The 21,466-nt window shown below is 43.1% G+C and overlaps 1 protein-coding gene and 1 pseudogene across 1 annotated transcript; one reads left to right on the top strand and one right to left on the bottom strand.

The window, feature by feature from the left end:
• Nucleotides 1-8,246: 8,246 nt before the first annotated feature.
• Nucleotides 8,247-11,787, top strand: TUBA1B (tubulin alpha 1b). Its single transcript, XM_006091516.3, has 4 exons — nucleotides 8,247-8,392; nucleotides 9,961-10,183; nucleotides 10,327-10,475; nucleotides 10,631-11,787. Exons 1-4 carry the CDS (start codon nucleotides 8,390-8,392, stop codon nucleotides 11,609-11,611), a joined length of 1,356 nt encoding a protein of 451 aa, XP_006091578.1. The 5' UTR covers nucleotides 8,247-8,389; the 3' UTR covers nucleotides 11,612-11,787.
• Nucleotides 11,788-14,890: 3,103 nt separating this feature from the next.
• Nucleotides 14,891-15,244, bottom strand: LOC106697672 (annotated as a pseudogene).
• Between the last annotated feature and the right edge of the window lie 6,222 nt (nucleotides 15,245-21,466).

Genomic DNA, 21,466 nt, shown 5'->3' with positions numbered 1-21,466 from the left:
TACATAAGTTAATCACTAACAACTCTAAACCTTTATCAGCCCAGACACAATACCAGAGGACTTCACATAGCAAACCTGACTGACTAGATGTTATCTTCCCTCAGTCCCCCATATATTTGCCATCCTACAATCTGCCTCCCCTAGATAATCAAGATCCTTTCCTTTACCTTGTCATTTCTCTAAAAAATTTGTCCCTTTGATAAAATGCTATATAAGCCCAAGTTTTAACTAAACTTTTGAGTCACTATATATATGATATCTACATGTTCATAAATGTCTATTTGTTTTTCTCTTGTTAACCTGTCTTTTGTTACAGAGGCCCTCCCCCCAAGAACCTAGAAGGGTAGAAGAAAAAAATATTTACACACACACACGCACACAATGTGTGACTATGTTTTCATTTCTCTTGGATATATACCTGGGTTATAGGATAGCTAGCTCTATGCTTAATATTTTGTGGAATTGCCACATTGATTTTCAAAGTGGTTGCACCATTTCCATTCCTACTAGTAGTGTATGAGAATTCCATTTTTTCCACATTCTCACTAAGAGTTGTTGTTATATGTCTTTTTGATAGTAGCCATCCTAATGGGTATGAAGTGATATCTTATTGGGGTTTTGATTTGCATTTCCCTGATGACTAAGGATGTTGAGGACCTTTCCATGTGCTTATTGGCCATTCATATATCCTCTTTGGAGAAGTGTACATTCAGGTTCTTTGTCCATTTTTTCTTTTTGCATTTTTAATATATTTTTATTGATTTCAGAGAGGAAGGAAGAGGGAGAGAGAAACATCAATGATAATTATGAGAGAAGCATCGACTGGCTGCCTCCTGCGGACTGGTGCAATTATTACTAACTAGAGGCCCAGTGCATGAAATTCATGCACTGGGGAGGGTATCCCTCAGCCCAGCCTGCACCCTCTCCAATCTGGGACCCCTCGGGGGATGTCTGACTGCCAGTTTAGTTGAACATCCCTCTCACAATCCAGGACTGCTGGCTCCCAACCGCTCACCTGCCTGCCTGCCTGATTGCCCCTAACCACTTCTGCCTGCCAGCCTGATCACCCCCTAACCACTCCCCTTCCAGCCCAATCAATGCCTAACTGCTCCCCTGCCAGCCCGATCGCCCCAACTGCCCCTCCCCTGCCGGTCTGATCACCCCCAACTGCCCTCCCCTGCCCGCCTGTTCACCCCTAATTGCCCTCCCCCTGCCAGCCTGGCTGCCCCCAAACTGCCCTCCCCCTGCCAGCCTGGGTTTCCCCCCTAACTGCCCTCCCCCTGCAGGCCATCTTGTGGCAGCCATCTTTTGACTACATGGAGGCAGCCATCTTGTGCGAGGGTGTGATGGTCAATTTGCATATTACCTCTTTATTATATAGGATTGTTAGGGAAAAGGTAGTAATTATAATTCAGATCTCTCAGTTCTTTTTCAAGATTTTTGAAGAAAGATTTGTCATGTGGAAACTCAAAAACTTTTTGATCCTTGGTGAGTCCTCAATTTTAAGTCTCTGCCCCACCCCCATATGTTCTCATATTAGGACCACCAAATCTCTATCCTATGGTGGTAGGTTGGGTTTCTTATTTTTGCTTAGTCTTAACTTCCCCAAAGAAACACTATTGTGCTATACAACATATTCTCTATACTCACCAGGGATTCAATGTACTTGTTAGTTATTCCCCTGGAATGGGATTTTTACATCTGTGATAAAATGCAGGGATTTTCCCATCTTAGGTGTATTTTTTTTTAAATATATTTTATTGATTTTTTACAGAGAGGAAGGGAGAGAGATAGAGGGTTAGAAACATCGATGAGAGAGAGACATCGATCAGCTGCCTCCTGCACATCTCCTACTGGGGATGTGCCCGCAACCCAGGTACATGCCCTTGACCGGAATCGAACCTGGGACCTTTCAGTCCACAGGCCGACGCTCTATCCACTGAGCCAAACCGGTTTTGGCAGGTGTATTTTTAAGTAGAACATCTTATGCTGTTGCAAAAGAAAACAGCATTAACATGCCTTCTGTAGATGTGTTAAATGGGGTAAGGTATGTTTCTAATTTGTTACAAAGGGAAGAGTTAACTTTTAAAGAATCCTTATTTAATATTCTGAACCTGAAGTTTTGCCAGATGGGAAATTTAAATGCAGCACAATTTTCTTCCTAAGGCTGGTATATAGAAGAAACAGATTATCTATCTGCTTCCCCTACAGAATTACAAGTTGGTTGGTTGAACATATGCCAACATTCTTTATAACTTACATAACTCCAGCTGTACATATTTTGTATCTCCCAATTTATACTTTTTAGGGGTATTGAAGCTAATATAGTCAGAGAGATATAGATTTCATTAATTCTTTTAAATTTTTACTTATTGGTTTGAGAGAGAGAGAGAGAGAGAGAGAGAGATAGATTTGTTGTTCCACATTTTTATGCATTCATTGATTGCTTCTTAAATGTATGTGCCCTGACTGGATATTGAACCCACAATCTTGGTGTATTGGAATGACGCCCTAAACAACTTAAACTACCCGGCCAGGGCTAAAGACTTCATTACATTTTTTTAAAAAAACCTTTCTTAGATAATTTCCCCATTTAAAAAATCTATACAGAACTAAACATTTATTCTCTTCCATCATATATAAAATATATTGTTTTAAAATTTTATTAATGGCAATTTAACTCAAATGAGTACTTCAAAATTACTAGCTTCTCATCCATTTTTAATAGCTTGTCCTCCCTTCAAAAACACCAGAGGTTCCCTAACTGGTTTGGCTCAGTGGATAAAGCATCAGCCTGCGGACTGAAAGGTCCCAGGTTCGATTCTGGTCAAGGACATGTACCCTGGTTGTGAGCACATCCCCAGTAGGGGGTGTACAGGAGGCAGCTGATCGATGTTTCTCTCTCATTGATGTTTCTCTCTATCCCTCTCCCTTCCTCTCTGTAAAAAATCAATAAAATATATTTTAAAACAACAACAAAAAAACACCAGAGGTTGCCCTGACTGGTTTGGCTCAGTGGATAGAGCATCGCCCTGCGGGACTGGGGGGTCCCAGGATCGATTCCAGTCAAGGGCATGTACCGTGGTTGTGGGCGCGTCCCCAGTGGGGGGTGTGCAGGAGGCAGCTGATCGATGTTTCTCTCGCATCGATGTTTCTAACTATCCCTTTCCCTTCCTCTCTGTAAAAAAAAAAAAAAAAATCAATAAAATATATTAAAAAAAAAAAAAAAAAAGAGGTAAAATCAGCATTCTTTACTACCAACCCAACATAACTGCTAATCTTTCTGAGTTACTAAGATTAGTTGATATTTTTACTGTTTGTTCATGTTTTTTTAATTCCCTTTTTTCTCTATCAGGCAGAAATAAGTACCATTTGACAGTAGACATGAGAACTTTTTTTTTTTTTACTTTATGCACTAAGGCATGTATTAATACCTTTTTTTTTTAAATTAGTTCTTGAACCTGGATTGTGCTAATGATGAATCACTTTATAATACTTTCTGTGGAACCAAAGTGTTTATTATAGGCAACAAAAGTGGCCCAAGGGCAACTGAATTAATTTAGAAGGAAAAAAAACAATAACTACAAAGTGAATCTAAACTCTAAAAATCTAAAAAGCAACTTGTTATTTGACCTTTAAATTTCTCATTGAGAAGGCTTTCTGTAGAGGCATTCTCCTTACTGTTAGAAATTAAAGAATGAAGACCCAAGAGAGCAATCTGAGATGCTAAAAGATTGAGAACCTGGGTTGCTATCTCAAAGCTCAATGAATGAAAGGGAACCAGTCCTTACATTATAAAAAATGTAATCTTCCCATACAAAAGGAAACAATAAAGTGCATCAGTGATACTATATCCACTTAATATCTTTTCAATACCAAATATATAACACCCCTATGGTAGGCATTTGAGGATATACATTTATACATTCAATTCATATTTGACACATACTTATTCACCACCTACTAGGGCTAAAGCAGTGAACAAAACAGACAAGATCCTCCCCTTTTAGAACTTAAATTCTAGAGAGGAGATAGGAAATAAGCAAATAAATAATAAATGTGATAAGATGGGGAGGGGAGTAGGTTAAGGGGGAAAGAGAAAGGATGGAGGGTGCTATTTTAGAAAGAAAGGTCAAAGCCTCTTCGAGGTAATAATATTGAAAGAAAAACTAAGGAAATGAGAGAGTGGATATCTAGGGGAAGAAGAGCAAACTAGGCAAAGGGAACAAGTGGAGAGCCTTGAGACAAGGTAGCATGATCACTCTATTAGAGGTAAGGTAAGAAGGCCAGTGCCCCTGAAGTGGAATGAGTGAGGGGTAAAATGATATAAGATGAAACTAGGAGCCAGGCCATTAGAAGAACCTTTTAGAACATTGTAAGAATTTAGATATTGTTCTAAGAATGAAAAGAAGCCTCCAGAGTAGGCATGATTAAAGTTGTATTTTTAAAGATTCATTAAAAAAAAAAGAAGAAGAAGACTGCAAGAATAGAAATAGAAAGAGCAGTAAGTAGACTATTTTTGTGTCTGGGAGAGAGATGACAGACACTTCAGGATATATTTCATAGGTAGAGCTGACAGGATTTGCTGATGCATTCATTAGATGATAAACATTTTTTTAAAAGAGGAGTCAAGCCCTAGCCGGTTTGGCTCAGTGGATAGAGCATCAGCCTGCGGACTAAAGGGTCCTGGGTTCGATTCTGGTCAAGGGTATGTACCTCTGTTTCAGGCTCCTCCCCTGTCTGTGCCCTGGTCCGGGTCGAGCAGGAGACAACCAATTGATGTGTTTCTCTCACATCGTGTTTCTCTGTCTTTCCCTCTCTCTTCCACTCTCTCTAAAAATCAATGGAAAAATATCCTTCAGTGAGGATTAAGAAAGAAAAAGAGGAGTCAGGTGTGAATCAGTTGTTGAGCATCGACCTATGAATTAGGAGGTCATGGTTTGATTCCCAATCAGGACACATGCCTGGGTTGCAGGCTCTCAATCCTGGGGGCATGCAGGAGGCAGCTGATCAATGATTCTCTTTCATCATTGATGTTTCTATTTCTCTCCCTCTCCCTTCCTATCTGAAATAAATAAAAAAATATATTTAAAAATATTTTTAAAAAGAGGAGTCAAAAATAACTCAGAGGTCTTTGGCCTGAGCAACTGGATGAGTGGAGATAACATTTACTCAGATGGAGAACACTAGGTGAGGAAAGGAGCAGGCTGTGTGCATGTGAGTGTAGAGAGGGGGTAGAATTCAAGAATTCTGTTTTAGACGTGATATATGTTAAGTAGGTGGCTAGATATATGCTTCAGGGAAAAGAGGAAAAGTCTGGGTGGGAGACATAAATTTGGTAGTCACCAGTATATAGATAATAATTAAGGCAATGAGACTAGATAGACATAAATAAATTTTAAATTTAAATGATTAAAAAGAATGTTTTTTTAAACATATTACATTTTATTTTACTTTTACTTTTTTTTAGAGAGAATGGAAGGGAGGAGAGAAAGAGTGAAAAACATCGATGTGAGAGAGACACATTGATTGGTTGCCCCCCACACGTACCCCAACCAGGGCCAGGGATAGAGCCTGCAACCGAAGTACTAGTATGTGCCTCAGAAGTCATACCACTATTAACTGACAAAGTTAGAATTGAATCTAGTACTATTTGAAATTAAAGCCCATTTTCTTTCTCCTATACACATCTGTGGAAAAGCAGACCACAAAATAGCATATATAAATTTATAACACTATAATAAAAATAAAAGGCCAAATGTTTGAAAATCATGGATGCTTCGTAAGTTGTTGCTATTTGTTATATATGTCTTTCCTGTAGAACTATTTAAATGAACAAAATATTTTGTGAACTTTTGAGTCTAAACCACAATATGGAACTATCAACAAATGTTACGGACTCCTTAGAACAGTAGCAAGTGGCCATGATATTAAGTAGCGAAGATGGGAGTGGCTCAAATAGCAACATGTCTTCAACTACATCAAAGACTCAAAGCAAATAGTTATAGGTCCTAAAACAGTCCAACAAAAGAAAGACCTATATAATCAGTTAAAATGTTAAGACAATAAATGATACTGTGTTTATATTCCAGCAATTTAACAACTACGATTTAGTTGTTAAATATAGATGAAGGGTATACATCCATGAATAATATAAACAAATAGACCCATATAAGTTAGTATGGGTAAAAAAGGAAAAAAATGTCAGCCTTTCCTATCAAATACTAAAGAGGTAGCAAAATTAATTAACTTAGCATTACTCAATATTTTTCTGGCATAAAGATACCAAACTAGGTTATAGTGAAAGGTTCCTTGGCTCTCTTATTTTCTAAAACCTAAGGTATCCTCAGGAACCTAAAAAAAAGAAAAGAAAGCCCAAATACTTCCTTATTCACAACAGGGGAATTCACAGAAAACAAGGCTAGCAAAGCTAATAGTTTTAGGAAGGCATCTGGGGAGACTCATAGACCCACAGGAGCAAATCCCTGCAGTGAAAGCTCTAAGATTCTGCAGAGAGCTAGGAGGAGGGAGGCTCCTCTTTTCAAATGGCTTTCATCCAGAGCAGACAGCAAAATGGAATTCAGCTAGGTTATTTCTTAACATTCACACAAGACAAGCTAATGACAAGCATTCCTCAGAGATGTTGTAAGTTCAGTTCCAGACCACTGCAATAAAGCTAGTCGTAATCTTTTTGCTGGTAGAGAGCCTTGCCTTCAATTTGTAAAAAAAAATGCAGTATCTGTGAAGTACAACAAAGCAAAGCACAATAAAATATAAGCCTGTATTTTCCATCTCCTTTTAAGAATAAGTGGGACAAATAAATTTTCAAAAACAAGTATAAGTAAAACAATCTGAAACTAATAGGATATTGTATGTCAATAATAACTGAGACAATATTCAAACATATTCCTGTCCCCTATAACCCAGTTTGGATAATGTATGAAAATTTGGGTTTTGAGTCAAAAACCTTTTAACAGGACTACAAAAAAAATATTTATGAGATATTTCCTTGTTTGCATTCCAGGTTCATATGAATATGAGTGGAAAATATCTAGATATTGTTACAAACTGCACACACATGTAAATGTGTTATTTGTCTGATAGGAAGGGTGAAGGTTTGACCAAATCTGAATCAGGTAAAAACTGAATGTGAACTATGAATTTCTACTGTCTTATGTTTACCTTTTTTGTTACTAATACATCATCACTGGGAGGATATTTTGAGTAGTGTAGTAATAATAATAGGTTTCTGCTAGAACCATTTAAAAGCCACACTGTAACCCTAACTAACCTCCTTATGCATTTCCAAGGTTAACAATGGTCTTGGCAGTTTCTCCTTAAAGGGGGGAGGGGGAGTGTCTACTCACTGTAATCTGGGCCTCCTAGCACTAGACTATAACCAACTCATCTATTTTGACACAACACAACGCACTTGTTATATAGAGTTTTACGAAACTAGCATAAGGAATCCTTACTTTCTAATATCCTTCCGTGTCTATTTCGTCTCTCCCCAAGTTTGTCTGCAATTCAGCCAGTCAAGTGTCTTCAAATCTCCCTTCGTACAAGCCCCTAGGGCCTAGGGCTACTCCATCAAGTCGCTGGTTGAGGTCCAAAAACGGGGCCCTTTTAAAAACAGTTTGGATGTGAAGTGCTTAGGTACTGCTCTTTGAATGACTGTTTTGCTTCCAACGTTTGGTACCGCTAGTTTAAAGAGCAAGTCATCACAGTAAACCAAAGAGAACTATTCTGTTTTCTAAAGCTCGCGCACCTCATCCACATTATCAGGGAAGTACAGGATGCACTCACTGCCTTTAAAGGAGCCAAGACGAGGAAAAGGCAAAACTCACTGACAAATTATGGCAACACTGACATCATCCGCTGAGCTACCGGACCAGAAGCTTCTGCATTTCACAGCGCTTCCTCCCTTAAACTGCACAGACTGAAGCCTCGGCGTTGGTCCAAACTAAGGCGAGCTTCCTCCCGCCTTCCCAGGAGGGTTTGCTTCGGAACCCGCCCTGCCCGCCCTCCGCCCCGGCCCCGGCCCCGGCCCCGGCCCCGGCAGCCATGCGCCGCAGACTGCGTAAACGAAACTTCGAGTACTGCATGGCCGGAGAAACCCCGCCCCGGTGGCCCGGCCGGAGATGGGGGTCCCGGCCCGGACGCCCGCCTTCTGGGGAAGTGAAGCGGTCACCGAAGGGGCCCCCCGGGCCCGGAGGAGAGCCCGGGCGTGGCACCGCCCGTGCTCGCCCGCCCCTCCCCGAAACCCTACTTAAGCGACTCCGGCGCCTCCCCCGCTTCAGTGCGTTACTTACCTCGACTCTTAGCTTGTCGGGAACAGTAACCGGGACCCGCGTCTACTCCTGATCCCTGCGCTTGCAAACCCGCAGCCATGGTGAGTGGGCCGCATGCGCTTTCCCTCGGTGGGGAAGACGGGGAAAAACAAGCTTGGGTAGCGGAGGGCCTCTAACTAGAGAGGGCTGAGACCCGCGCTGTCCATCTGGAGGGAAAAAAAAAAATGAGGTAAGAGCTAAGGGTGGGAATAGATCGGCTCCGGTTTGTGGAGGAAAGCTGGGGTCCATCAGTGGAGCCCCCCGCCTTTTTTTTCTTGGACTCTGGGAGGGGATGACGGCGCGCCGGCTCCTTGCACCCGGGTTAGGGTCCTTATGTAGCCCCTCACCGCAGGGCGCGGCGCCCCGAGACCCTTCCTACAGTCTTTTCCCGCGCGTTCCCATCCCCCTTTCCTTCCCCCGCCTTAGCCTGGCGCGCGGGCTCCCCCCGCCCTCACTTCCTCTTCGGCGCGAATAGCGGAGGCGGGAAGGAGCCTGACACAAAGGCGCACGCGCGGCCGTTACCTTCCCGCCGGGGCGCGGCGGGAGACCGCCACTGCAGCCTGCGCGTGCGCGCTGCGGCGCTGCGGGTCTGGCTGGAGGGTGTCTCCTGTTACCCAAGATTTGTATGTGTGGTGTGTGTGTGTGTGTATTAATAAAAGCAATAAGATGAATGTAGAGGAAGGCTGCACCATGCCAGTGTATTAGGAAGATCACCTCCCATCTGCCCCTCCCTAGAGGCCATCTGCCCCTCCGTGGCCTCAGCTATGTCAGGAATGCTTGCGGGAACAGGTGGTGGTGGGGGGGGCGGGATTTTGAGGCAACTGAAATCCGATCTTGGTCCAGATAGATATGCGGCGCGGATAATCCCCTGTGCCCTGACAGATGTGGAGGTGCTGGGTGGAGCCCAACGCCTGCAGGGCGTGGAGGATGGTTGGCCGCGGCTGCCCTTCTGCAGACGTGGCTGGTTGTCCGAGCCTCTGCAGCTGCGCGGCCCCGCCGGCCCCCGTGGGCGCGCACACCTAAAAGTGCTCATTCATCCTGCGCCGCAGAGCCCGGCCCCCGGGCCAGACATTTCCTCTTCACCGCCCTGGCCACGTGCTTCCTGTCCTGGGAGCTGCCCGGAAATCGGGCCGCCTGGTCTAAAATGGTATTCTGGAGCCTGAGTGCTGGACGAACGGCCTCCTCTCCATCTTGGTCCTTCACAGGAGAAAGCTCTAAGGTCTCTCCTTGGTTCACAGGGGGAAAGGAAATTCAGTAAAAGCAATGTAGAGCGAAACATACAGTGGTTGTCCTCTAGAAAAAAAGTTTTACATTTTAATTTGTTTTAAAAGAGGCAGTTAGTTGTCTGGCTGGTGTTGCTCAGTGGCTGACTGAGCCAGTCAGGGTACAGGCCTGGGTTGCAGGCTCAATCCCTGGTAGAGGGTGTGCTGGAGGCAGCCAATCAATGATGTTCCTCATCAATGTTTCCATCTCTATCCTTCTTCCTTCCTCTCTCTAAAAAATCAATGAAAACATTGTTAAAAACCCAGGCAATTAGTAAGATGAAGATTCCATAGGTGTATTGTTCTGCTTCACAGTCAATCCTGGATTAGTTTCATCCTGGTTTTTCTTTTTTTTCTCTTTTCCACAGCGTGAGTGCATCTCCATCCATGTTGGCCAGGCTGGTGTCCAGATCGGCAATGCCTGCTGGGAGCTCTACTGCCTGGAACACGGCATCCAGCCCGATGGCCAGATGCCAAGTGACAAGACCATTGGCGGGGGAGATGACTCCTTCAACACCTTCTTCAGTGAGACAGGCGCTGGCAAGCATGTGCCCAGGGCAGTGTTTGTAGACCTGGAACCCACAGTCATTGGTGAGTTGACCTCAGTAACCCAATTAAGATCCCCGGGGATCTGGGACAGGAGGTGTGTCCTAGGGGCTCTGTCGAGGCCTTGGGGTTGAGCAGGCTTGTGCAGGTTGTTAGTGATGGGCGGCTGCTTTGGTTCCCTTTTGCAGATGAAGTTCGCACTGGTACCTACCGCCAGCTCTTCCACCCTGAGCAGCTGATCACAGGCAAGGAAGATGCTGCCAATAACTATGCCCGTGGACACTACACCATTGGCAAGGAGATCATTGACCTGGTCCTGGACCGAATTCGGAAACTGGTATGTTTCTTCTCAAGAATAAAGAAATTAATGAGCCTAAGGAAGACATTTTTTAAAAGTGTTTCTTGTCAAAGTAAGATATCATTGGAATGTATGAAAAGTGAAAATACATCACAAAAAGCAATAACTATGTTTCCTCTATTCTTTTCTAACAGGCTGACCAGTGCACAGGCCTTCAGGGCTTCTTGGTTTTCCACAGCTTTGGTGGGGGAACTGGTTCTGGGTTCACCTCCCTGCTGATGGAACGTCTCTCCGTCGATTATGGCAAGAAGTCCAAGCTGGAGTTCTCCATTTACCCAGCCCCCCAGGTCTCCACAGCTGTAGTTGAGCCCTACAACTCCATCCTCACCACCCACACCACCCTGGAGCACTCTGATTGTGCCTTCATGGTTGACAACGAGGCCATCTATGACATCTGTCGTAGAAACCTCGATATTGAGCGCCCAACCTACACTAACCTTAACCGCCTTATTAGCCAGATTGTGTCCTCCATCACTGCATCCCTCAGGTTTGATGGAGCCCTGAATGTTGATCTGACTGAATTCCAGACCAACCTGGTGCCCTATCCCCGCATCCACTTCCCTCTGGCCACATATGCCCCTGTCATCTCTGCTGAGAAAGCCTACCATGAGCAGCTTTCTGTAGCAGAAATCACCAATGCGTGCTTTGAGCCAGCCAACCAGATGGTGAAATGTGACCCTCGCCATGGTAAATACATGGCTTGCTGCCTGTTGTACCGTGGTGACGTGGTCCCCAAAGATGTCAATGCTGCCATTGCCACCATCAAGACCAAGCGCAGCATCCAGTTTGTGGACTGGTGCCCCACTGGCTTCAAAGTTGGCATTAACTACCAGCCTCCCACTGTGGTCCCTGGTGGAGACCTGGCCAAAGTGCAGCGAGCTGTGTGCATGCTGAGCAACACCACAGCGATTGCTGAGGCCTGGGCTCGCCTGGACCACAAGTTTGACCTGATGTATGCCAAGCGTGCCTTTGTCCACTGGTATGTGGGTGAGGGCATGGAGGAAGGAGAGTTTTCTGAGGCCCGTGAGGACATGGCTGCCCTTGAGAAGGATTATGAGGAAGTTGGTGTGGATTCTGTTGAAGGAGAGGGTGAGGAAGAAGGAGAGGAATACTGATTCCTTTCAGCCCTGCAACATGTCATACTCAGAACTTCAGGTCCAACAGCTGACAGGCATTAAAGCTTTCTGGTTAGATTTTCTTCGCTTTTACTTGTGATCATGTCTGCCTTTTTTTCATGTATACCTGTACGATTTTCCCTTCATGTTTAAAAGTAAAGGCATGGAGAAAGAAAGTTTGACTTCTGTCCTTTTTCCTAAGTTGCTTTTTCTATACTTGTAGGATAGAGACAGCAACAAGGTGGCAATACTAAACTCCTGTCTAGCTACCTCTATGAAGAGAAACGAGCACACTGGTCTGGAAAAGCAGAGCTTGGTTCTAATGTACCGAAAGTCATTCTGCTTAATCTAGTTCTTGAAATTATTGGGTAATTACTAATGAGTTAGCAATAACAAGTACAGGCATTCCTGGTTTTACTGCACTTCAGATTTTTTTTTAATAAATTGAACAAGAGGACCTCCAGTAAAAAGACTGCAAATATTGTGATGCTTTATTTGCAATCTGGAACCAAGCCTACAATATCTCCAACGCATGTCTAAATCTATTTGAATCTCCTGCAAATAGTGACTTGTTAAAAAGATAGGTGCATTTGTGGGAGAGCACTGCTTTACTACAGGGGATGAAGTGGCAACATTTGTAAATGTTAAGAGCATACATTATCAAGTATATAATTTGGCTACGTCAAAAGGAATCTAGAGATAAGCAAATAGAGGATTTAACCTAGAAGAAAATGTACATTTCAAATTCAGAAAGCATAGGGACAATTAATGCTGAAGATGTTGCCATCTTAACTGGTTTAAAAGTAGGAAAGACCAAAAATTTCCCAAGTTTTTTCGTAGCCCATAAATATGTACAGGGTGGGGTAAAAGTAGGTTTACAGTTTGTATGGAAAATATAACAAGTTTTTCGTGCCCTATTGGTGTGGCTCAGCAGTTGAGCATCAACCCTTGAACCAGGAAGTCAGATTCCTGGTCAGGGTACATGCCCAGGTTGCAGGCTTGATCTACAGTAGGGGGCATGCAGGAGGTGGCTTGTGAATGATTCTCATCATTGATGTTTCTCCCTCTATAAAATCAATAGAAACATTTTTTAAAAAGTAAATTTTTGTGTACTCAGACTGTAAACCTACTTTTGTCCCACTGTATATACAAAATAGTTGTTCCTACCTTCTGAAGGAAACAATGTGGTTTAGCATAGACATTTAAGAAAGCTCTGATGGGTAGCATAGCAACACAAGTGGAGCCACCACAGTCCCCAGGGGAAGACAAATGCCAGGGCTTTAAGCTGGGTTAATAACCAAATGGGAATTATGGTTTTGAGTTAATTCAGTGGGAAGACCATCTTGAAATGTTCCAGTTCTTTCTGCAAAACGAGGGAAAGGTAGCTAGAGTAGAGCCTAGGAAGCAGCAGCAAACCAATGCAGAGGAAAGCAATACTCAATGCAAAAGGTGCCATGATGCTTTTTCAGAGTTCTGAGGCACAAGGCAGGAACAGGATTAAGAAGCCAGTGTTTCAACTGTAATATTTTATTTTGGGGTGGGGGACCATTGCTTTTTTAAGAAAATAAACTATCTGGCCCTAGCCAGTTTGGCTCAGTGGATAGAGCATTGGCAGACTGAAGAGTCCCAGGTTCAATTCTGATCAAGGGCATGAACTTCGGTTGGTTGCAGGGTCGTCCCTGGCCCTGGTTGGTCGGAACTCATTCCAGAAGCAATCAATCAATGTCTCTCTCACATCCACATTTCTCTCTCTGTCTCTCCATCTCCCTTCTACTCTCTCTGAAAATCAATGGAAAAATATTCTCAGGTGAGGATTAACAACAACAAAAAAGAAAGAAAATAAAAAGAAAAACTGTATAGTAAGGCAAATGTTAAGATGACAAGCTTGGGTTGTAGGTCCATAGGTGTTTGTGATTTATTATCTGTTACTGCATAGCAAATTGCTCAAAAACTTGTGGCTCAAAACAACGTGTATTACCTCATGCAATTTCAGAGGGTCAGTAATTCATGAGCAGCTTGGCTGGATGGTCTGTCTTCACAAGGTTGAAGTCATCTGACGCTTAACAGGCTGGAGGATTCAGTTCCAAGGTGGTTCACTCACATGCCTGGCAAGTTAGTGCTAGTTGTTGGCTGGTGGCCTTCGTTCTTCACGTTGACCTCTCTCTCCATGGGGGTCCTTAGTGTCCACAATATGGCAGTAGGCTTCCTCCAGAATGAGCAATCCAAGAGAGGGCAATTTAGAAACCATAATGTCTTCCCATTTTCTACCGTTCAAACTCGAATTTCAGTATTTTTTATTGTCTTTTAAGCTGTCCAGAAGAGACACCTATCCACACCCCTGAACTATCCTATCCCCTTTATACCTTAATTATTTGGTTATTGTTCTAACTTGCTGCTAAAATTCAGTATTTACCTCTGTCCCCTCTGTACCCAATCATCTTATATATCAAGACGATGTCTAGCCCTGACTGGGAAGCTCAGTTGGTTGGAGCATCGCTCCAATACACCATGGTTTCAGGTTCAATCCCCAGTCAGGGCACATACAAGAATCAACCAATGAATCCATACATAAGTGGAACAACAAATCCACGTTTCTCTCTCTCTCTCTCTCTCTCTCTCTCTCTCTCTCTCTCTCTCTCTTTCTCTCTCTCTCTCTTCCTCTCTAAAATCAATAATTTTTTTTAAGTGGTTATTAAAAAAAAAAAAAAAGACTAGTAGTTGACTAGCAGTAATCAAAGCCTTCAGTGGCATGAAATACCAAGTGTGTGACATGGCAGGGATGGCTAAATGACATGCTAAGGCACCCGGGAAATGCTACCAAGCATTTCTTTTAGGGGAGCACTGGGGTCTTATTATCTTACATCTTTGCTCCAGCAGCAAGCACAGTGCCTAGTAATGCTTATGGCCCACAGAATGCTCCAAGGGAGGTAAAAATAATGATTATTTCCCTCTTAGGCCAGATTCCTCTTACTTTGTTATTTTCTTTGATTTCAGAGGAAGGGAGGGGGGGGAGAGAGAGAGAAACATCAATGATGAGAGAGAATCCCTGATCCACTGCCTCCTGCATGCCCCCACTGGGGATAGAGCCCCCTACCCAGGCATGTGCCCTGACCAGGAATCAAACAGCAACCTCCTGGTTCATAGGTCGACGCTCAACCACTGAGCCACAGTGGGCAGGCCAGGCCCAGGTCTCTCTCTCTCTCTCTCTCTCTCTCTCTCTCTTTTAAAAACAGAACAAGACTTTTGTTTTTATTACTCAAAAAGGCTTCATTTTAAAATCTATTTAGCTTTCAGACTCTGTGCTTGTGCCTTCAACACTTTCACAAGGATTTTCTGCTCCCCAATAAGGAAAGCACGCTTGATCCTGTCACAGACACATTTAGCACACATGGATCCACCATAGGCCCTGCTGATGTGTTTTTTCGTTTTAGACAACCTCATTAGAACTTTAGGTCTCACAGCACAAGCTCCGCAAAGTCGGCCTGAGCACACACCACATGCAGATTTTGGTGCTTTCCCAACCTTCTTGGTATAAAGGTATACAATTCTACTACCAGGGGTTCAGGACAGTCTAGCTTTGTTAGAGGCTGTATTGTAGGATAGCCTCCAACGGTATGTCAAACACTGGACCATGGTGAATACCTAAACTGAAGTCACTGTACCCAGAAGAGGACAGGCCCAGGTCTCTTTAAGCACCTCCTGAGGTGAGTCTCGGGGTGGAGAGGCCTAGGGAACAGAGAGAGACACTTGACCTCTTGTTCTGTCACTAGGCAGGTTCTCAATCTTCTGGCCTTATTTTCCCTTTTTTTTTTTTTTCTTATTTTCCCTCTTGCACTATAGATTTCCACCCTGCCCTTCTCAGTAAGGAGTGGTAAATAGGGCAATCAAGTCTTGGACTTGTAAGCTTAGAGATGTATGTCCAAGCTTGAGAGATGAGCAGGGCATCCCAAGCCAAGATGCCAAGAAAGAAAGAGCCATTTACTCAGAAAAGAAAGAAATAGAAGTAAAAGCCTAATGAGGGCTTACTTAGAGATGGCAAGGATAATAATAATGAGAATTAACCTTAACATCAACACCTTCAATTTACTACCCACCCACTTTTTTTTTTTTTAAATTCTCACCTGAGGATATGTTCTTATTGATTTTAGAGGAAGGAAGGGAGGGAGGGAGAGAGAGAGAAAAAACAAACAAACAAACAAACATCGATCAGTCGCACTCGACCAGGGATTGAACTGCAACCTAGGTATGTGCCTGACCAGGAATCAAACCTGCAACCTTTTTGGTGTATGGGACGACATTCCAACCAACTGAGCCAGCTAGCTGGGGCCCTCCCACTTTTTTTTTTTCTTTTTAATACCAGAATGCTTAAATAACTTCCCAACCCAGCATTCTTGGCCTCATTTTTTAAAAATTTTTATTGATTGATTGATTTTTAAGAGAGACAGCAATTTTTTCCACTTTTTAAAAAAATATATTTTTATTGATATCAGAGAGGAAGGGAGAGGGGGAGATAGAACCATAAATGATGAGAGAAGCATTGATTGGCTGACTCCTGCACGCCCCCTACTGGGGATCGAGCCCGCAACCTGGGCATGTGCCCTAGTCTGGAATCAAACCCGGGACCCTTGAGTCCACAGGCCGGTGCTCTATCCACTGAGCCAAACCGGCTAGGGCTGTTCCATTTATTTATGCATTCACTGGTTGATTCCTTTATGTGCCCTGAACAGGGATTGAACCCAAAACCCTGGTATATAGGGAGATGCTCCAACCAGCTTAGCTACCTGGCCAGAGCTTAGCATCACTTATTTGCAGATGACAGATTTTAATTTTTAAAAAATATGTTTTTAGTGATTTCAGAGAGAGGAAGGGAAAGAGAGATAGAAACATCAATGAGAGAGAATAATCAATCAGTTGCCCCCCAACCTGGGATAGAGCCTATCACCCAGCACCCCGACTGGGAATAGAAATTCGTCCTCCTAGTTCATGGGTCGACACGCAACCACTGAGCCACACCAGCCAGGTGCAGACGGCAGATTTAATTGGGAGGAAGAAGGGAAGTGATACTACCGCCCAGTGACCTGCCTTGTAGGACCAGGTGCCTTAAATATTGCCTGCCACAAGATCCGAGGCAATAAGGGTCTTTCAGCCTTATGAAGGACCAGGATTGTGATTTAGGGACACATTCAGATTAAGAGGCTTGAGGGAGAGAGGAAAGAGATGCCATTTCCCCCTCCCAATCCCATCAAATTCCTGGCAAATTCCTTAATGCCCTGCAGATGGCACCACTGACAAGGAGTTCTCTGCCCAGAAGTGCTGAACTCAGATTTGTGAACTCTGTCCTGGCTGTCACCTGGGTGCTGAACCTAAAAGATATACAACAAACAGGAAGTGACTGACCTGGCATCTGTAGCATTCACATGCTTGTCACTTTTTGTTCTGTCCATTCCTAGAGCCAGCTGGAACTCGTGCAAGGTCATTGTGAATCAGGCAGCCACAGCAAACCCCACACCCAAGGAGCTCTTAACCTCAGCTCCTGCCTCTAGGGTGCTTCCCAGTGTGGGAATAGGTATAAAAACACGGCCTTGGAGTCAACAAGGGGTAATGAAGGAGTGTGCTGCCGGATTAATCTGAGCTTAATATTGATTCAAAGTCAATAACCACCTGATGATGTGGATATAATCATGTATGTACTGATATCCTTGTGTTGTGAGGGCCAGGTTTTTCCTCCCCGCTATCTGGTACATAAAATGGAATAAATTCCCTATCTTACCCATCCCTCAACTGACCAACCCATCTCCTAACTGACAGCCTGCTATATGTTACTGTGTCCAACTGTGATAAAATCAACCTCATCACCTCAATCCTGCCTAGGGTCTTCCAACACTATTCTCTCTGTCTATATGAAGTACTTTTTTCATCCGTAACTGATCCCACCCCCTTTGCCCAGTTAACTCATACTCTTCCTTTCATGATGAAAACCCAAGTGTCACCGCATCAAGGATTTGAAGACTAGGTCAAACTAGATCAGATTTTCTAGTATATCTTTTTTTTTAAAATATATTTTATTGATTTTTTACAGAGAGAAAGGGAGGGAGAAAGATAGAGAGTTAGAAACATCGATGAGAGAGAAACATCGATCAGCTGCCTCCTGCACATCTACTGGGGATGTGCCCGCAACCCAGGTACATGCCCTTGACCGGAATCGAACCTGGGACCTTTCAGTCCGCAGGCCGACGCTCTATCCACTGAGCCAAACCGGTTTCGGTTAGTATATCTTTTTATAGAATCTTCTACTTTTCTCTTAAAGTATTTGTTGTATTTTAGAATTATATATTTATTTATGTGATTATTTAGTTAATATATTTCCCCAACCAGATTTTATAAGCTCCATGTCTGTTATGCTTACCATTGTATCACCAGTACCTGGCTTGGTGCTTAATTAGTATGTGATTAACAGTTAATACATATTCCAAGAATTAATTTTGTGCAAGAGCATAAATTCAAACTTTTAATTCTGAAAGCTAGCAAAGACTGCTCCTCCACTGCCTTCCTCTTCCCCTACTTTCCCAGTCCAAAGGTCTAAGATGCCTCAGGAAGACACTACAGGGTAGACGGTGACATCAAATGGAGGTAGAAGATAAAATTGCTCCTCTGTTCTAGAGATTCTTTTTAAATAAGAAGAAATATCTTGCCCTGGCTGGTGTGGCTCAGATGGTTGAACATCGTTCTGTGCACCAAAAGGTCACTGGTTCGATTCCTAATCAGGACACGTGTGCCCAGGTTGTGTGCTTGATCCCTTGATGTTGCTCTCTCACATCGATGTTTCTCTCTTTCTCTCCCTCTCTCTTCCTATCTCTCTAAAAATCAACAAAAACATATATTTTTTTTAAGTATAGCGATATCTTTTTTTTTAATATATTTTATTGATTTTTTACAGAGAGGAAGGGAGAGAGATAGTTAGAAACATCGATGAGAGAGAAACATCGACCAGCTGCCTCCTGCACATCTCCCACTGGGGATGTGCCCGAAACCCAGGTACATGCCCTTGACCGGAATCGAACCTGGGACCTTTCAGTCCGCAGGCCGACGCTCTATCCACTGAGCCAAACCGGTTTCGGCTAAAAAAACATATTTTTTTAAAAAGAAGAAATCTCTCAGCCTCTCCCTGACCCAACTATAGTATCTTATGACACTAACGTGTAGAAACTTCTGCTGCCTCATATTGACCAAATGACTGGTTGCCATGAGACAGGTGTGACCAGCTGCCAGAACAGGCTGATGTCACCTTAGACATTCCTTCCATACAGCAGTGTGCAAAGCTAGGTAGGTAAGTGTTCCCACCATCCTCTTCACTGACCACCCTACTATGCAAACTGTTATCCAGTTCTGTTCCTTAAGAAGGATATGGACAGATAAGAGAGTTTCCTTCAAAGAGTGAGTGGAGTATGTAAGTAAGGGGTCCTGGGTACAGCAACTCAGAAAAAATGAGGTTGTTTATTTATTTATTTAAAATATATTTTTATTTATTTCAGAGAGGAAGGGAGAGGGAGAGAGAGATAGAAACATCAATGATAAAAATCAATGATTGGCTGCCTCCTGCACACCCCACACTGGGGATTGAGCCCACAACCCGGGCCTATGCCCTGAACTGGAATGGAACTGTGACCTCCTCATTCATAGGTTGACGCTCAACCACTGAGCCATGCTAGTCAGGCAAAAATGAGGTTGTTTAGATTAGAAAGGAGAAATCCAGTGAAGAGCTCCTGTCCAGAAATGGCAGCAGACTCATTTCTCAAAACCTCAAAGGGCACAGCAAATGATGGGGAAGAACATTGCAGCTCACTTTCTAATAATCAGCTAGGGCCCACAATGGCATCCATTTTGTGAAAGGCAAGAAGGGAGAACTGAAGACTTCTGTGATCCCTCTCCATTCCCAGAGTCTAGGATTTCCAAATTTTCTTGCTATCTCAAGCCAATCTTTCATTATGACTGTTCTCTCAAATATTTTTTGAGAGACCAGAGATAGGTAGGAACAAAGGAGCAGAATTTCTCAAAGCTATTTTTAAATCCTTACCCCCACTCCTGCCAACAACAATAACAACAAAAAGTTCTCAGATCCAAGGAGGCCTTGCCTAAGGGGAACCTCTGGTTTTCCTAGAATCCTAGACAAGAGGGCAATTCCAACGTTGCTGGCTTATTTCTAGAAACAAGTCCAATTTCCATGAGAGGGAAGGAAAAAGGTTTACAGCCTTAGTTTGTGCTGCTATAACAAAACACTATAGACTAGATGGCTTAAACAACAAACATATATTTCTCATGGTTCTGGAGGCTGGGAAATCTAAAATCAAAGTGCTGGCGGATTCAGTCTGGTGAGAGCCTTCTTCCTGGCTTGCAGATGGCCCACCACCTTCTTGCTGTGTCCTCATATAGCTGAGAGAGAGTAAGCCCTAGTTTCTTTCTCTTCTTATATGAACATTAATCCCATATTGGGGGCTATAACTCATAACCTCATCTAAATCTAATTACCTCCCAAAGGCCCCACCTCGTATAATTATCACATTTGGGGTTAGGGTTTTAACATATGAATTGGGGTGGGGGTGGGGCACATAAACATTCAATTCATAGCACAGTTTACAGTATTTTCACCTTAGAGTTGAATGAGTTCTTTCTGAAAACCCAGAAAGTCCTGGGAATAAAACTACCCTAAAGCTAGTAGTCTTATTTGAATGAACAGGAATTTTTCTGTACTTACGTTTTCTGTGGGGAAATTGGGACATGTAAGTAAGCAAAGAGAAAGTGAAAATAACCCATAATCTGAATGGAAAGTTTCTGAAATCTTTGTATTAAAAAAAGGGTAACTTTTCATCTGGCCAGCATTGCTCAGTGGTTGAACGTTGACCTATGAACCAGATCACGGTTTGATTCCCAGTCAGGGCACAAGCCCAGGTTGTGAGCTCAATCCCCAGTGGGGGGAGGAAGCTGAACTATGATTCTCTCTCATCACTAATGTTTTTTTTCTCTCCCTCCCTCTCTAAAATCAATTTAAAAAATACATATTTTTAAAAAAGGAGTAACTTTTCCAAATACCCTCTCACCTCTGGGAGTTGGTGCCTCTGGGCCTTCTGTCTGCTCCTCTCAAGATGCTATTCAGCAATAAGTCAACATTTGAAAGCTCAAAGGTGACCTCACAGGAAGAAGTAGAATGGTGAACCTTTTATATGCAGATGTAGGGTGCCAGGACTCTTCAAGTTTTACCTTTCTATTACACTGAGTATCTAAGCAGTTTAGTAAGGAGAGGAATACAAAAATTGGGGAGATATACTGGGGAAAAGGGAAGCTTCCAAGTCAGATAAGCCAGTTCAAGTCCCACATCCACCACTTATTGTAGCTCCGTGCACAAGTTACTTAATCTCTTTGAACAGATTCCTCATCTATACATAAAAAAAGTCTACTACCATATTTTTGCACCTTTGAACCCATTGCTTATGTTGCAATATCTATCCCCAAACCTCCAGTGTCATATTTTTCTCACTCAAATTATTATCTCCTACACATTTTCACAAAATTGTTTTTATATAGTTGGCATATCTCTAAAGTCCTTGAAGGTAAAATTGTGTTGCTAAATTTTACATTTTGAGGACTTGGCAGTTACCTACAGTGAGTGTGCAATAAATGTTAACTTGAAACCTTAAAAAAATAAAATTAAAAAGTCTACTTAGTAGGATCCTTGTGACATTGAATAAAATAATCTATGTAAAGTATCTGTTAACATTTAGCATTTAGTGAAGGCTCATTCTGGATTATTCCCTTCTCTGTGCTGCTTGCAGATGTTGAAATTTACTCCACAGTCAAGGT

The sequence above is a fragment of the Myotis lucifugus genome, unplaced genomic scaffold, assembly GCF_000147115.1.
Source record: "Myotis lucifugus unplaced genomic scaffold, Myoluc2.0 scaffold_91, whole genome shotgun sequence".
Taxonomy (NCBI): Eukaryota; Metazoa; Chordata; class Mammalia; order Chiroptera; family Vespertilionidae; genus Myotis; species Myotis lucifugus.
This window is presented reverse-complemented; position numbering and strand designations above follow the sequence as displayed.

Coding starts and splice junctions, on each gene's coding strand:
- TUBA1B (XM_006091516.3), top strand. Junction 10,184..10,326: donor CCTGGAACCCACAGTCATTG/GTGAGTTGACCT, acceptor TCCCTTTTGCAG/ATGAAGTTCGCACTGGTACC. Junction 10,476..10,630: donor TGGACCGAATTCGGAAACTG/GTATGTTTCTTC, acceptor CTTTTCTAACAG/GCTGACCAGTGCACAGGCCT.